Here is an 18,552-nt window from a genome sequence, read left to right as displayed (position 1 = left end):
GGTAAACAGGAAGTTGTCGAGTGATGAATCTGAAAACGCATCACACGGTATAGCTGACTTATAAAAATCCTGAAACCAAATTTCAGAAATCCTTGTATTGTAGTTCCTGAGAAAAATGTGACGAAAATTTTGAACTTGGTTATCATGTGTAAAATCATACAAGTGTTCGGTAAACAGGAAGTTGTCGAGTGATGAATCTGAAAACGCATCACACGGTATAGCTGACTTATATAAATCCTGAAACCAAATTTCAGAAATCCTTGTATTGTAGTTCCTGAGAAAAATGTGACGAAAATTTTCAACTTGGCTATCATGTGTAAAATCATACAAGTGTTCGGTAAACAGGAATTTGTCGAGTGATGAATCTGAAAACGCATCACACGGTATAGCTGACTTATATAAATCGTGAAACCAAATTTCAGAAATCCTTGTATTGTAGTTCCTGAGAAAAATGTAACGAAAATTTTCAACTTGGCTATCATGTGTAAAATCAGACAAGTGTTCGGTAAACAGGAAGTTGTCAAGTGATGAATCTGAAAACGCATCACACGGTATGGCTGACATATATAAATGTTGATACCAAATTACAGAAAGGGTGGATGTGTAGTTCCTGAGAAAAATGTGATGAAAGTTTCATGGGACGGACTGACTGACGGACGGACTGATGGACGGACGGACTGATGGACGGATGGACGGACTGACGGACGGACGGACGGACTGACAGACAGAGGTAAAACAGTAGACCCCCCCTTTTTTAAAGCAGGGGTATAATAATAATAAGTGATTTAAAAATCACTTATTTCAGTAAGTTCTCTGACTGATGTTAGAGTTAGATATAATGGGTTGTCTAGTTCATAGTATACAGTTATTTAATATGTGACTATGCAATAGGTCAAAATATATTTCCCGAGGTATAAAGATCCGCTCATTGACAGTCTATTACCCAAAACCAACGGCTGAGGGCAATAGAACAATGAGCCGATCTTCATACCGAGGAAAATATATTTAGATCTATTTCACTGTTACACATTCAATAACTGTTTTATTACCTAATACATACTGAGTTAGTTCTAACTAATTCTTAGAAATAAAACACATGAAAGTAACAACTGTATTAACCCTTTCGCGGCGAGTGTATCCTTGAGGATACACAATGCGCAGGGCGGATGTATCCTTGAGGATACACGATGCGCAGGGCGAGTGTATCTTTCAGGATACATAAATATTGTCCCAATAAAAGACGCAATTTTACGCTATTTGTCGATCTTAACAGTTGAAATCAATATTTCAATTAAAATCTACGATATCTGAGGGCATTATTTCAGTTCTTCAACAGCATTAAAAACATCGTGAAAGGTAAATAAATCAAATCGGAAAATTTTATTTTCTAAAATTAGAACCGGAAACACGTTTTGAGGTCATGTGGGGTTTCAAAATGGCTCCTCTCGATAACGAAGAGTGGAAGTACAGCTGTTTTCTGTGTTTTGATGATTCCCTTTATAATTCTTAGGTAGTTTTAACTATATAATAAAAATAAATGGTTCAATATATCATAAATAAATATGATAGCGATCTTTTTAAAGCCTTTGAGTCCCCCCACAAATCGGAACTAGACAAGTAAGTTTTTTCGCGTTCATGGCTTTGCTTCAAAAACAATTCTCGATTTCGAGGGAACAGAGATATGGCTTTGAAAGCTGGTACTCGGGTGACACATACACTTTGATTGAGTATCGGGTGAAATAAGCGGATAGGGCTGTGAATGTACGGGAGAACAATGCACGAAATTGAAAGTAGTTTAGGAAGTGAAACTTCGTCTGCTAGTATTGCAGTGTGAAAATGTCGTCAGACGAAACTGTAGAATTTGCAGGTTCAGTGAAACTGGTGTTATTAATGCCTGACAAGAGGTCTTACTTAATGAAGAAAGGTTAAGAATTGGTCAGAAATTAATTGGCAGGGGAAAGATGACAGTGAGGGCTATAATGAGTCAAATAACGAGGAAGCCAAAGGGGAGCAGGAGGTTAATATTAATTGGTGAGGAGATGGTGGTGATTGGTGGCACAAACAATGAGTTTAGTAGTGTTGAAAAAGGTCTACACATATATTTGCCCCTTGTTGGAATACTGGGCTAAGTCATGTCATGGGTGCTGAAAAGGAGGTGTCAGATTTCGGGCAACTTTAAATGGACAATCCTTTTCTTGAATGCATTCTAAATCAACAAAACTGATAACTTTAAGCTTTCCACTAATTTTTATAGGTGCTGTTATGTCACTATCCCAGATAAGGGGGAAAGGTTCAGCGCTCACAAACACGTTTAACCCTGCCACACTCATTATGTGCCTGTCCCAAGTCAGGAGCATGTAGTTCACTGGTTGTTGTTGGTTCATGTCTGTCATTTTCATTTTCGATTAATTGTTTTGTAATCAAGTACATGTAGCTATATATATAGGCAGTTAGTTTTCTCAGTCAAATTGTTTAATATTTCTCATGTCTGGCGGGCCTTTTATAGCTGACTTTACATTATGGGTTTTTCTCATTGATGAAGGCCATATGGTTGCCTATAATTGCTTACATCCACTGTATTTGAACTTTGGTGGATAGTTGTCTTATTGGCAACATACCTCATCTCCCTATTTTCATATTCACTACAAAGGCAAAGGCCAAATGACAACAAAATGCCTTGGAGCTACAAATCAGAAATGAAAGCATTTCTTGGTCTTGCATACCATTTACTAAGTTGTTTGGTTAACAGATCCAATAATGGTCACCTCAATATATTCTTGTACAATGATTAGGGACAGGTATACCCATATTTTATGGTACCTTCATTTCTCTGACCATCATGCTAAATGAAACTTGATTACGTGAACAAATTGAAAATGTTGATCCTTTCTGTAATATTAACCTGTTGTTTCATTAGTTGAAACTCCGAAGAACAAAACAAATGTATCAATCTTGTTAAAATATTATATATATATTGGTCAAGTTAAATGTGTAATAACTGTTGGCCAGTTCGCAAGATAAGAGGTTAAACTACCCTGTTGCCATTGTTGACTACACTTCAAACAGGGGTGGCTGACCAATACATCTAGTATTATTGTTATTATCAAAAAACCTTGCAATGGCTCAAAAAAGTATGTTTCATTTTACTTGGGATAGTTAAATTTGTAATGCCTACATATTATTTACCGTTCATCCAACCTAAAATTTCTTCAGTTTTCTTGTTTGCTGGTAAAAAGGATTGATAAATAGATATTTTGTGCTGGGGTAAGCAGGGGATGGCCATTACTAGACATAAGTTCACACACATGCCTTTGAAACTGGAACAATAAAGAGAGAAGTCAAGTTTGCTGTATTTAATTTGTTCTTGTTGTTTGTTAAAATTTTATTGTTGAAAGTTCATAATTTATTTATCAAATTCTCTTAGTTAATTGTAATACTGATTATATAAATGGGAAGATATTGCTTAATTTTTTATCAAAATCTAAAGTTTTGTGACTTGATATGGGAAAAATGAAACTGCACTGAATTATCAAGAAAGGATGAAACATATGACAGATATGTGAACATGTGTAATGAGAGTAGAAATTCATTGTGTAAGTGATTTTTCTTCACATGATTACAATGTACATGTATATATATATATGATAACTAAAGTAGCTATCATAATTAAAATAGTAATTTAATATATTTTATATACTCAGTGATTAAAAGTTTTTCAAATTACACAATCAGAAAATCTATAACAAAGCTGTTAGAGGAAGTTGAAAAAACACCAAACCTTTGAAAAAAGGACCAACTACAAAAGTACTTGTATATATATATATATATATATATATAAAATGGTTGACCCAGATAAATTAATTAATCTATTTTGTTTTATCTACTTATAAAAGATAAGCATGACCAACTATATTCTGCTTTTTTATTCTTCTAAAATAGGCAGCATGGACTAATTGAACCAGAGACGTATATGTCTTATTGAACCAAAAATATTTTTTTTTAGCAGATTTTTTTTTTATTTTTTTTTTTTTATAAAGTATTGTTATGTTTACCAGGGGAAATGAAACAACAAACATATCTTGTTTGTTTAATAACACTCTTTAATACCAGTGTTTACGATATCAACAACGTATGATATCCGTGGTATCCGTATATGATCGTATCATGATCTATCACTTTGAAAACGAGTAGTCGTTCGTCGATTGACAGAGTTGTCTTTTCATCAATACAAATGGCGGTCGGAAACGAAAAGTCAAACGGATAATTTATGAGAGATAAAAAGCTTCGGTTTTGCTATAAACGATGTTAAAATGACAAAAACGAGTGATAAGATAAATAAGAGGACTCAGTTATAATGATTTGCTGAATATTATCCGTTTAAACACATTTTTAACGTAAACAAGTACCGACATTTTGGTAACATTGAGCTAACAAGGTAACAAAAATCGATCTTTCAAGCATTGCAAAGACATTATTCTTTGTTTTAATTTTAATTCACTAGGAAAATCTTTTACAGAGCAACCTTTTGAACTTCTGTATCAGTTGTTTATGCGATCTGTGACTGCGTTCTCGAGTTACAGCACGTTTTTCAATTTGCAACTTTTCTTGAAGCACCGGTCACGAAATTAATTCAGGCTGGGGAATCTGAGCGTGCAAATTTGCCTCGGCCACAGAAACCCGCGGAAAAAATAAAATCAGTAGTGAAAGTGTTAAAAGACCCAATTTGATAGGACAACATGAATACCTTTCAGCTAATCAGATTTCATAATAAGAGGTCATAACATGTCAGAGCAATAGACTGCACACAGGTGCAATAGAACAATAATTTCCAGAGCAATAGACCATGAAACAAAAAAAAGCAAATAATATAGAAATATTAATAAAACAGTAAAAAACTCTTTATTAGGTAATAACAGATCATAGCACATAGTAGTGAGATATTCGACAATAGTCTCGGGGGCAGAATAATTTGTCTGGGGAGGGATTGTGACTAAATCTATGGTATGTTATTCAGAATGGTATTAAACCTCATTCAAACAAATGGTGAATCTGCTGGTCTGAAACTCTAGCCTAAAGTGGTCATCATAATAACACATAAGAAAGCATTTCAAGATAACGGCCTGACCAGATAAAACCACTCTTTTAGATATGGCTATTACTGATTTTCTGTTATCACATGTGGGGTATAGGAGTGTGATTTAGGTTTCATTCTCTGGGTCAGGACTTAGGTTTGGTGGTCTCTGAGGCAGAATAATATATCTTGGGAGGGTGACTTAATCTATGGTATGTTATTCAGAATGATAATAAACCTCATTCAAACAAGTGGTGAACCTGCTTGTCTGAAACTCTAGCCTAAAGTGGTCATCATTATAACACATATCTATAATTGTCTACCTAGTGATGTAACCTTTTCTGTCCACATCTGGTTTTATTAAGACTTGATATTTTAAGCTCCATGTTATTAAAATCCTTGTATCAGCAAATTGGGAAATATTTCAAAAATTCATAGTGACCCAGTTAAGTTTTCAACACCATCCCCTACAATGAAGTCTTTTCAATGGTATTAAAATTTGTTTCTACTCTATTACTGGTATCAAATTTTGATGTTGATGCCCAGGCCCCCATTTTCTTGGAAACATTTGGTTGGTTATTTAGGGAATCAATGAAGCATAACTGGAGCAAGGGCCCCTCTTGGGCAGTCAGTAAATGACACTGTAAATGACACCCAGTTATAAAGGGACATAACTCAGGACCTGTAAAAATTATGCTACCCGAATTTGTACTTGATCTGAGTTTTGTGGTAATTAGCATTATGCATACATTTCATACCGTTGAGGCAAACTTAATTTAGAGAACAGAAATGAAAAATCCAGCAAATTTTCCATTTAAAAATGGACATATAACTAAAGTACATGCATTTGTGATATAAAAGTAAAAAATGTCTGTAAGTATGACTAAGGTCTGGTAATCCAGCATTTCTGCTCAACATATAGTGTCGGAGACAAAGATAAAGAGTGTTGCATCAGCATAATACTCACTGCATTTCTGATATCAGCTGATCAAAATTCATTTGCCAATCATCCTTCTTGTCTATTTCTATAATAAAATTTAAAAAATCAATCTGAGAAATATTTTTTATCATAACAATATATAGTGAGAATGGGAAATATAAATCTAAATCTGAAGGCAATGCATTTAAGGTATTAAATAAATAGTTTCAATAAATTTGATACAATTTAATACATATCTATAACTTAAATTGACAAGAAGTTTCATGCAATACCCCAAAAGACAAATCATTTTTGGGAATAATGAACATCTAGTGATTTGAAAAGACTTGTATATACATACATGTCTGGCGCTATAAAACTTTTTTAAACTAGTCAACAAATAACTACAATGCAATCAGTCACATAATAAAATTTCATTTAAATGTATGCATGGTAAAAATTCTTCAAAACCAATTATAAATCATTGATGTGTTCCTGTTTGATCCGACTTTAAATGTATGGTATTAAGTATCTAAGCATCAATTACAGTGAAATGCAGTGAAGTTTAGCATTTGATAGTTCATTGATAACATTCTGGCGTATCATAAACAAACAACTTGTAACTTCTCATTTCATTGGCCGAAAGATTCAAATACAAAAACAATGTAGTCAGTGTGCACGTGAAATGACACAGGCGACCGACAATGGAATGTACTATGTTACTACGAACGTAAAAACAAGGATTTGTTTAATTTATAATAAATCTTTTGTTAACTTCTAATAGTGGGGTCGAAATATTATACTGATATTTTGTATTAAGTAATATTCTAAGTTCTTTATGCATGCAGCAACTCAATTATCGTGTACCGCATAATGAGAAATATAAGGATAAAATAAAATGCATGTGCCGCTTTTATATAAATGAATATATGAACCACTTTTAATTTCTTTCATACTGACGATAGGTTATTATCCTAACAATGTCGTAGTCACTTATAATAAGTATCTCATAATACTGATCCATTACAATAATTAATCAGGGTTGCACTGACATTCCTCTTTTATAATTTTCAAGCTATAAAACATACACACAGTAGCTAAGCGTACCATAAACGGAGGAAATTGTCCCCCAAAATAGAAACAAAATAACTTTAATCGTATCATTTGTGCACCTGAATAAATTCAGTGAAGGCATGTTGTTGTAATAAATTGAAAAGTTACATCGGCGAAGATTATTCAGTTCTTTTGCATGTGTTGAACAAAATAATAAATTAATACTTGTGAGAAATGTCGTAGTTTACAAGGGACAATTCTAGTTTGAATTATTTTACATTGTCATTTCGGGGCCTTTTATGGTTGACTTTGCGGTATGGGCTTTGCTCATTATTGAAAGCCATACGGTGATCTATTATAGTTGTTAATTTCTGTGTTATTTTGTTCTCTTGTGGAGAGTTGTCTCATTGGCAATCATACCACATCTTCTTTTATATATGTATTTATAATATACAAGGTATTATCCGGCAGTTAAGATTTGTCCACTTTTTAAGAACACATCCGTAAAAAACGGACACCCACCTGACAGAAGGGGTCAGAAGGGCAATCATACCACATCTTCTTTTTTAAATATAAATGTACTGTTTTCGATTTTAAATGGATGAACATTTATTTTTTAATTTTATACTGTAAGAATAGAGCTGCATAACATTGTTGAACTATTCGCTAAAGTACATGAAGTATGTATTCGTATTTAAAATGAAATACAAAACGAAACATGTATTATAAACTGATAAACAAAATATCAAGAAATTAAAGATGACTAAATGCATATACAAGAAGAAACTCACCTTTTTTCAAAACATTTTATGAATAAACACTTTTTTTTTTTAAACTGATTGTTTCTATTTACATGTATATATTAACAATTATTATATACAATTTATGTTCGTTTTTCAACCGAGAATAGCAAAACCTCATAAAGTATATCGTTTGAGTTTATAAACTACATTTAATTCCATTGTGCCATGGTTTGCCATCTGCGTTTTTTTTTTAACAAAGCATGGTTGATTACATATTTCAAGTAAACGGAATCAGAAAAAAAATCACTATCCTGATGTCGAATACCTAAAACTTGTCAAAGAATATGAAAAGTGTTTGTAGAAAAGTACGGTTTCATTTTTCAAGTACAACGCTAATTCATCGAGTCCATTGAGTGAAGGAAAAGGCAGGATGAGCAACTTGTGGGGGGGGGGGACGGATGAGTCAACACGTACTATAACGTTGAATGGACTGATCAATATTCACGTAGCTGGTCAAGGTCGTTTAAAGCTTCCATCGTTATGCAGTTGTATAAGCATTGAGTTTTTTTTTAGTTTTTCATTGAACTTTTGATGTCGTCCCTTGATCCAGAGGACAAATTTGAATTAAATATTTCGATGTGAAAACTGTTAAGATTTTAAAGTTTAAAATTTTACTATCAATTGCAGACAAGAGGCTGTCACAACGACAGCAAACCGGATTTATTAACATTTATTTGTGTCCTGGCAATATCACAAGAACCATTACTGATGAATGGTGAAAGTGAAAATAGTCAATATCAAATTTGACCTCCATTTTGTCATCAGTATCAACATATTAAAATTTGAAAAGCTTAGATTGAATGGTTCATGAGTAAATGCAACAACGTGAATGGAAACACCATTTTTCAATCTTTCAAGAACCATAACTCCTGAACGGTAAAAGTCAAAATCGTCTTTATTGAACTTGACCTCCATTTTGTCATCAGTAACAGTATATTAAAATTTGGGAAGCTTTGGTAGAACAGTTCATGCATAAATGCACGGACACGACTGGAAACTCCATTTTTCAATCTTTCAAGAACCATAACTCCTGAACAGTAAAAGTCAAAATCGTCATTATTGAACTTGACCTCCATTCTGTCATCAGTAACAACATATTAAAATTTGGGAAGCTTTGGTAGAACAGTTCATGCGTAAATGCACAGACACGACTGGAAACTCCATTTTTCAATCTTTCAAGAACCATAACTCATGAACGGTAAAAGTCAAAATCGCCATTATTGAACTTGACCTTCGTATAGTTGTCAGTAATAACATATTAAAATTTTAAAAGCTTTGGTTGAACGGTTCATGAGTTAATGCACGGACAACATTTGATTGCCGCCCGCCCGCCAGCCCGACCACCCGCCCGCCGTACATCCCCAAATCAATAACCGACATTTTTGTCACAAAAATCCGGTTAAAAATTATAAAACCAATGAATTTCACATGCACATTTATAAAAGCTAGAATTGTGAGAACACAATCATGTACGCAAATATGACGATGGAAGCTTTAAACGACCTTGACCAGCTACGTGAATATTGATCAGTCCATTCAACGTTATAGTACGTGTGTTCTATTTTCGCAGGTGTGAGGTCGAAGGTTTGAATTGACCAATGAAAACGATCATTCCTTAAAGAGTTAATCTAATAAAGTTTGTTCGACTGATTACGTCGCAATACCTTTCGCTAAGCTTTACCGCATATGAGTATATAAACCATAGCTATTTGCCCATATGATCAAATCTCAAAATATCAATTATAAACAAATATAGAGGTTCCCATGTGACCAAATTTTAATAATTATGGTATATTGAACTTAAGCACCAATAATGGCCAATGGATATTTCTGATAATTCACATCTAAACTAAAATCTTTGCTTTTAAAGTTATTGGAAGATTTTCATAAATTGACACTGTGTAAAATACAGACTGTATCCACTAAGAGAATTTAATTTGAACTACAATAAGTATTCATACCAACAAATAACAGAAATGAGCTACTATGTGATAGGGGGTCTTTCTAATTAGCTTTTTCTTCTTACCCTCTTTTTCTTTCAAGTTATCAATAGCTGACTTCCCAAATGGTAGTGAGACATAGAAATGACCAGGGTTTAGAACAGTGGTGACCTCTACAGCTACCCATGTTCCTGGTTCTGGCAGAATCTTCTCCATATAATACTCATCCACAGCTCCATATACCAGTTCTTGATCTAATGTGACACCATCTGGAAAACAAATTACATTAGCCTTGGTTCCATGAAGCATTGGCCACTATATATCATAGTATTTATTCTTACTGACTCAAAACTCTCAAAGATGTAATAGTTTAAATAAGGATGAACTCAAATTGCTATTTTATCTAAATAAATTATTGACACAGAGATATGTCTCACCTGTACGGTATGCTATTTTGATAGTTAAATTCAGATGTTCAAATTAAAATGGCAAAAATCATTCACATCTAACCTACATGTATTCAAGGTATTTATAAGTAGTTCCTCCAATGAACTGAACTAATCACAATGAATGATATAGTGGTGCCAAATAATATAAGTGGTAAAGAAATACACTAATACAACTGCATACCAAAAATTATTGACTGTCAATAAATTAGTTATCTTCATTAAATCAACTAATTTTATCTCAAACTTGCATAACTATGCAGGAAACTCATTAAATGAACAATGAATGAGGAGGTAGTGCTATAAAATCTGCACAAAATTACAAACACTAAAAATGGTTTCATGCCACTATGGGAAGGCAAAAGAAACTGCCTTTAAATCTAAAAGCAGGGTTGATGTTTTAAGTCATATCAATATTATTTAAGTTATTTCCTGTGTATACTTTTAAATTAACTGTTTTCACAGAAATATGTCTCCTATTTTAGTTATTTCAATAATGCAAATTTTGAAATTAAAATGGCAACACTTTAACATGTAAGTTTTGCAAATATTCAAAGTCAATGAACCATGACTGAAGGTACATGGCTTAAACAATCTCCATGGAAATGAGATTTGCCAATGCTTATACAACTGCCTAACAAATACCACTGACTTATCATAACAATTCCCTTTAAACAATCCTAATCACAAACTAATACATGTCATCTAAGCAAAATTTCAAAGTCAATAAACCATGACTGAGGATCGGTGTCAAATAATCTCCATGATAATAAGATGTGCCAATACTTATACAACTGCATACCAAATATCATTGACCTACAAGTGGTTCCCCATAACCGACCTTATCACCAAGTAAAACATGAAAACTAAGCAAAAGTTTCAAAGTCAATAGATTATGACTGAGAGGGTGGGGCCAAATAATCTCCATGGAAATGAGATGTGCCAATGCTTATACATCTGCATACCAATTATCATCAACTTACTACTAGTGGTTCCCTATAAACTCACCTTATCACAAACTAATACATGAAAACTAAGAAAAAAATTCCAAGTCAATAGACCATATTACTGAGGGGGAGAGGTCAAATAATCTCCATGGTAATGAGATGTGCCAATATACTAATACAACTGCATACCAAATATCATTGACTTACCACTAGTGGTTCACCATACACTAGACCCAATCATAAACTAATACATTATTGACGCCACCGTCGCCACCACCGATAACAGCATGTCTCACTTTTTGACTCTGTCAAGCGACACAAAAACTAATCCTTTTCCACATACCTGAGGTAACTTCCACATGTCTATAAGGACACCTATCTCCTCTCCAACAATCACCTATGTTGTAGTATTTACAGATCCTAGACTCATCCTGGGCTCCTGAAATAAATGATATACATCAGTTAGCACACAACAAATGGCTGTTTACGGCTCTTTCGTCAGGTTGTTGTCTCTTTGACATATTCCCCATTTCCATTCTCAACTTTATAATTTATTACCGTTTTATTTTTTTATTGGTTTCATTTACGACAGATAAAAGTTCTTTACATGTTTGAAAATTATCAGTCTTAAATATTTTTTAGTTAAAGAATGATTTGTACACGAGTGAATTTAAAGTAGCTCGGGCCTAGTCGAAGTCTCTGTCAAAAGTGCCTTATTTTTTGTTATTTTAATCTTTACAGAGAGTGAATAAATTTGTTTGAAAAAAAAATAGGAGGTCCTAGACCATTTAAGCTGAAAGTATTACTTTTATAGAGGTATGTAAAAGGGGCTGTTTTTCAATGAAATGATAGGTGGAAATAAAGATGTTGACAGTGTTGACATATTTTTATTGGAATATCAAAAAAACGTTCTAAACTGTAATATAAAAAGCTTAAATATAGCTTCAAAGAATGAGCAAACAAGAGTGCACACACTGAAATGTCTCGCCTTCTTTATTAATCATTGACATTTAATAATGTTGATACTCCTAAATATAAAGCTTTATTTCAACTGTCACATAAACTTAACATTAACCAAGAAAACTAAACATTGATCAATGAACCATAAAAATGAGGTCAAGGTCAGATGAACCATATGCCAGGCAGACATTTACAGCTAACAATGCTTCCATACAACAAATATAGTTGACTTATTGCTGATAGTTTAAGAAAATAGATCAAAACACAAAAACTTAACACTGAGCAATGAACTGTGAAAACCAGGTCAAGGTCAAATAAAACCTGCAGGACTGACATATAGATCATAAAATATTTCCATACACCAAATATAGTTGACCTATAATATATAGTATTAGATAAAAAGACGAAAACTCAAAAAATTTAACTTTGACCACTGAACCATGAAAATGAGGTCAAGGTCACATGACATCTGCCCGCTAGACATGTACACCATACAATCATTCCATACAACAAATATAGTATACCTATTGCATAAAGTATGAGAAAAACAGACCAAAACACAAAAACTTAACTATAACCACTGAACCATGAAAATGAGGTCAAGGTCAGATGAAACCTGCCAGTTGGACATGTACACCTTACAGTCCTTCCATACACCAAATATACTAGACCTATTGCTTATAGTATCTGAGATATGGACTTGACCAACAAAACTTAACCTTGTTCACTGATCCATGAAATGAGGTCGAGGTCAAGTGAAAACTGTCTGAAGGGTATGAGGACCTTGCAAGGTAGGCACATACTAAATATTGTTGTCCTATTACTTATAGTAAGAGAGAATTTAACATTACAAAAAATCTGAACTTTTTTTTCAAGTGGACACTGAACCAAGAAAAAGAGGTCAAGGACAATGGACATGTGACTGACGGAATCTTCGTAACATGAGGCATTTATATACAAAATATGAAGTATCTAGGTCTTCAACCTTCTAAAATATATAGCTTTTAAGAAGTGAGCTAACACCGCTGCGTCTGCCAGATCACTATCCCTATGTCGAGTTTTCTGCAACAAAAGTTGCAGGCTCGATAATAAAAAACAAAGCTGGTCGATAAGAAAAAAAATATATTTTGCCTCAAAACCCAAAATTTGGCAGGAAAATGATTGAATTGGGTATAATGTTATTTTTACATCTTTCGCAGATACACTTAATAACGATAACATTTTCTTAGTGACAAAAGTACAATGATTTAACATGTTTAGTTAGGTCAAAATATTAAAAAAAAAAAGTATTGTGACTTTACGACACAAACTTTTTCGTCTGCATGGTAATTCATGCTTGAAATTATGCGCAGTGGACTAGTCCGATCCACCTTAACATGGTTACATAGTATGATCAGTTTGTTCTTATGCTATCCTGTAACACCACTGTCCCTATTTGGTTTGTGTTTGCTAACATCTGATTTATTTGAACTTTTGTCTCATTGGCAATCATTATGAATTATACCACATCTCTCTCCTGTATTCTTATATCACATTACAATGTAATAACTTCAATTTAAGGTTGTACGAGAGTTAAGAATTATACCACAACTCCTTTCTTTTTATATGCATTACAATGTAATAACTTCAACTTAAGGTTGTATGAGAGTTTAATCAAACTTCTCATATGGCCAGGTTGCATTATTTGCGACTTATCAACATGACGGATGTTAAATTTTTAAATGTAGTAATAATTCGTTAAATAACACGTGCCCAACATCAACATGCATTCAATCTTATTGTCAAGTCATAAGGACCTTGGTAGAAAACTAAAAGTTGAAAAATTGTACCCATCTTCATCAATTTTGCTGGGGGAAAAAAAACTCAATTTCCCAAAGCTCCTATGAAGTTTGAGTTGAAAACTGTAGGGGTTGATTACACGAATTAGATTCCAACTTTTATCTGCCCACAGGACTCCCACCATTCCATTACTATAAGCTGCTTTTGGACTTACGTCTAGCTGAAAATTTCTCACCTGCTTTGTTGGCGACTAATTTTTATGTTAAATGTACTTTAGGTCAATTTGCTACACATATAACAATCGAAGTGCTTGTAAGCACTTAAGGGTAAAGATTGCTTTAATTCATCAGTTGGAAGTTAAATTATACATGCATGATTGCATTGTATAAAACATGCATTGTAGTTGATTCGAAATTCTAAAATTATAGACAAAGGAAGATAACTCCAATTTTTAAAGATAACTTGAACAATGACATCATTGATATTTTTAGAACAGATCTTACATTCCTGCACTTTGCACAAGTTGTGACATGTAATTTACTTGACAAGTATAACATCATTTTGAAACTTAAATATCTGAGCATATATTTATTTCATTGATAAATTTTTAAAAATATTCATGGTTAGGATGTTTAAAATGTTTTGATCAATGCATTATATTTTGTGTATCTCAAAAGTAGCAATAAACCACTGGTGTTAAACTGAATTCACTGAATTGCAGAAACCACGATCCCAAAATGGCAGTGCAAAAAACAAGTAAAATCATCTTCTTCTCACTTCTCTGTGTACACGCATTGTTTTCAAGAATAATGACCGTGAAATTGGGTTTAAGCTCTAATTTGGCATTTAAATTAGAAAGGTTATTTTATAGGGAACATGTGTACTTAGTTTCAAGTTGATTGAACTTCAACTTCAGCAGAAACTACCTCGACCAAAAACTTTAACCTGAGGGACCAACAGACAGATAGATGAACAAATGGATGCAGACAGGAAAACATAATGCCCATAAATGGGGCATAAATATGTACAAGATAAAGAGTTATCCAGCTGGTAGATTTATCAGGTAAAAGAGAGTATATAATAAAATATGTTTTATTCTATGCATCAGAAGAGACTATATTCTCAGCAAAATATTACTTTAGCTGACCATGCTGAAGGTGAATACGATTGTTTCCAAAACAAAAAGAGCTATAGATATTTTATTCTTAGAAAATAGAATCAATAATAGATGTGCAGAAATGGAAAGACACAGCAGTGTGCTATGCTTAATAATTGCAAAGTCCATAAATAGTAAAAAACTTCATTCTAACCATCACATCTTAATACTTTAGACCTATAATAAAACTACACCAAACACCATTAAATGATTAACATCAATACAAATAGTAATTTAAAATGATTTTATTATTCAAAATGAAGTTACATTTCCTTGCAGATTTGTCATACTAGTATAAAATTCATCAAAAGTTAAGTGAGAAGGTGTAATGCTACTTCGTTCATCCTGTTCGTGTCTCGCGATATAGGGCACGTCCTCAAAGTTTTCCTCGTTATAAATTGCATAAATTCTTGGACTCTTTCTAAGACTGTTTTTAAATTGTCTGATACTGCTAGCAGCTGAATCTATAGAGAAAGTTTTCCTCAAGGCTAGTTTTTGTTTTGTCCATTCTTTTCTTACGTTGGGTTTGTATTTCATCTGCGACAGCATTACAAAATGTGAAATGGCATTCAGCAAAGACCTTGATTGAAAAGCAATAGCACAAAACAACAGCACTGAGTCAATTTTGTTTATCCATTCAGTATTTCCATTTCTTGTAAAATTACCTATAACATGAACAATGATGATTTCTGAAGTAAAGCATAAACATAATGTTCCTAGTTCAAACTGGACACAAACAATCATTCTCTTCTGCCGAGAGACAGTTAGAATACTCTTGTGAAGAAATTTCTCACTATTGTCAAAATGACTCATACATTTGTACGAAATAAACATGCTTATCAATGAAATGATGATTCCCAACATCCAGAACGAGGCTATTACAGACAAATATACGTCATTGTAAAAAGATATAGGGTTGCACTTGTCCACCTCTTTGGAATTGTTCCAACCAATTATCGGCAGAAATCCTAACACTAAAGAAAAGTTCCAAAATAACATGATAGCCGTATTCACATTTGCCTTATGTAATTTTCTTCCATTTGTCCATGATTTAGTCAGTCGACAACATAGGTCTGCATTCATCCACAGGAGAAAGAAAAAGGATCCTAACGAAGCAGATATGAAAAGACATTCAGGCAGGAAACAGTTAATATACAAATTATCTTTCCTCTGTAGAATAAAGGATTTAAATATACCGTAAATTGTCATTATCAGATCAACAACCAGCAGGTTCCTCATCAGAATTAATATAGGACTACTCTTTCCAGAAACAAACTTTGTAATTGATAATCCTAACAAGTTACTCAGTAAAGATAGAGCTCCTACACAATTTATGAGTGTGGTGATGACTGTCGGAATCACAGGATCCTTAGGCAGACTTTCAGGCATATTCATAGTAGTGTTTATAGCTGTTTGTGGAAACATATTTGTAAAATAATTTTGAATCTTTCACCAAACTCTTAACATGACGATCTATCTAATGTAATTACAATAGTCATTAGAATTTAATTCCTTAAATCCATAATTTAAGTTTCAATAATTTGACTGCAGTATTCGTAACTAACATTAGCACAATCATGTGTTCCCATACAATAATAATGTGATCCATTTTTTCAATTTGTTTATATAGTTTTACTAAATTTCAATATATATGTCATGAAAATGTGACCGTAGAATTACCAATCCTATTTCATTTAATTAACATTCAATCTTCTTTACAGAGATCAACTATTAATTATATAATGTTGTGTCAGTCAATGTCAGTAAGGTCAACTCCAAAAAAGTACTAAAAAACACATGCATTGACATGATAAAATGATTATGTGGAGAGAAAAGAATCTTCTTAGAAGCTTATTAATACTGTTAGTGTTTTAATGACTTTCGTCACGCAAGTGAAAAGAAATAATGTTTACATGCTACTGAGAAGGGTTCATCTCATTTAAGTACAAATGTACAGATTTTTCTCAAGAAAATATGACAATTAATCAATTTCAATATAAGCTGTTATCAAAATTCAAAATCCTCAAAGCTGTAAGAAGCATTAATTTGCCAGATATTGTAATCACCTAAAGACCTGTGTTTTTACATGTACTTTTTATTAAAGGGGTGTCAATAATGATGGGTTTTGTCGATCATCAACACTCAGGCTTTCATATCTGATGAAACCTATTTTTTTTAGTTTAGTTTAGTTTATTATGTATTTAGTGTGAAACCAACACTTATAAACATGAGGCTCAAATCAAGTAGTTGGCACAACTCACTCTTGAAATGTGGTTTAAAATATGGATGAGCATTACATATATCAAAGGCTTGGGTGTTCAGCAAATTATTTGGTGAAACCATCATCTTCCCTCATTAGCAAGACAATATTCGGTGACTAGAAGAAAGTACTTTTCAACCAGAAAACATTGACAAGCATTTAGATTTTGAACAAACGCTCTCTGGTGAAAAAGTAATTTTTACAATTTCAAGTCTACTTTATTATGACATATAATGTATTAATTTGTTAAATTCAATTTTTCATAATATTTTTTTTTCAGCTACAAATTAGACAAGATATAAAATGATTTTAGTTTTAATTTTTTTTGTTCAAATAATTATAAACAAGAAGTATCCATGCATAGTTCACAGATGCCACACTCACAGTATTATTTTTGAACATGAAATTGGGGTCAAAACTCTAATTTGGCATTCAAATTAGAAAGATCATATCACTAGGAAGAAGAGGCTCTCAAAAGACTGAATCGCTCACCTGCATTTCAGAGAAGATTTTTAAGGCCAACCTTAAAAATATGTTTGTTTGCAGTTTTCCGACTGTACCTTCAGACTGAAGGGTCGGTAGGTAGGAAAAATATTTTATTTTATCAGCCAAAATACAGTTTAAACAAGTAGTTACACTAAACCAAGTTTCTTGTAAAGAAAAAAAATCATTTTAAAACAACAAACACTGGACATGCTGAAAACCAACATCAAATGAACAACAGGCATTTTCAGATAAAAAACTTTTAACCAAAACTGAAACTTTAACATAGTGTCATTATCCAATTTATGACATAAAATATGGTATAATTATTAAATACTGGAACACTTAGGGAGCTACCATTTGATTTTTATGGGGGGCTAGGATGAAAAATTTTGTCCTGCATTTTTTTTAGCTGTAATCTCTGTCCTGCCTTTTTATTTTTCACTCTGTTTGGTCCTGCTTTTTTTTTTTTTAGTTTATCCTGACTTTTTTTTACCTAAATTGTCGTCCTGACTTTTTTTTGGCAATTGTCTCATCCTGCCTTTTTTTTTACTCAAAACTCCTGCCCTGCCTATTTTTTTCAAATTTCATCCTAGCCCCCCCCCCCCCCATAAAAATCAAATGGTAGCTCCCTTATAAACAAGGAATGTCATTATGACTAGAACTGTTTTAAAGAAATATATTCAGACATGTATGCTTCTTGACTAGAATGTTTTCATGAGTAGAGTATTTTCA

At 32.9% G+C, this 18,552-nt stretch overlaps 2 protein-coding genes across 3 annotated transcripts in view; one reads left to right on the top strand and one right to left on the bottom strand.

Annotated features, from left to right (window-relative positions):
- Nucleotides 1–18,552, top strand: part of LOC143069181 (jouberin-like) — a 377,039-nt gene that overhangs the window by 137,537 nt on the left and 220,950 nt on the right. The gene's annotated exons all lie outside the window — the stretch shown is intronic.
- Nucleotides 1–18,552, bottom strand: part of LOC143069003 (uncharacterized) — a 67,934-nt gene that overhangs the window by 8,241 nt on the left and 41,141 nt on the right. For both annotated transcript variants that reach the window (XM_076243437.1, XM_076243445.1), the window contains exons 14-16: nt 11,523–11,618; nt 9,873–10,055; nt 6,039–6,096 (exon numbers count right to left, since the gene is read on the bottom strand). In XM_076243437.1, coding sequence (XP_076099552.1) covers nt 6,039–6,096; nt 9,873–10,055; nt 11,523–11,618 — 337 coding nt within the window. The remainder of the gene's footprint in view (nt 1–6,038; nt 6,097–9,872; nt 10,056–11,522; nt 11,619–18,552) is intronic.

Source organism: Mytilus galloprovincialis, chromosome 1, assembly GCF_965363235.1.
Source record: "Mytilus galloprovincialis chromosome 1, xbMytGall1.hap1.1, whole genome shotgun sequence".
NCBI classification, from domain to species: Eukaryota; Metazoa; Mollusca; class Bivalvia; order Mytilida; family Mytilidae; genus Mytilus; species Mytilus galloprovincialis.
Note: the sequence above shows the minus strand (reverse complement) of the source record. Positions and strands in the feature narration are given on the sequence as shown.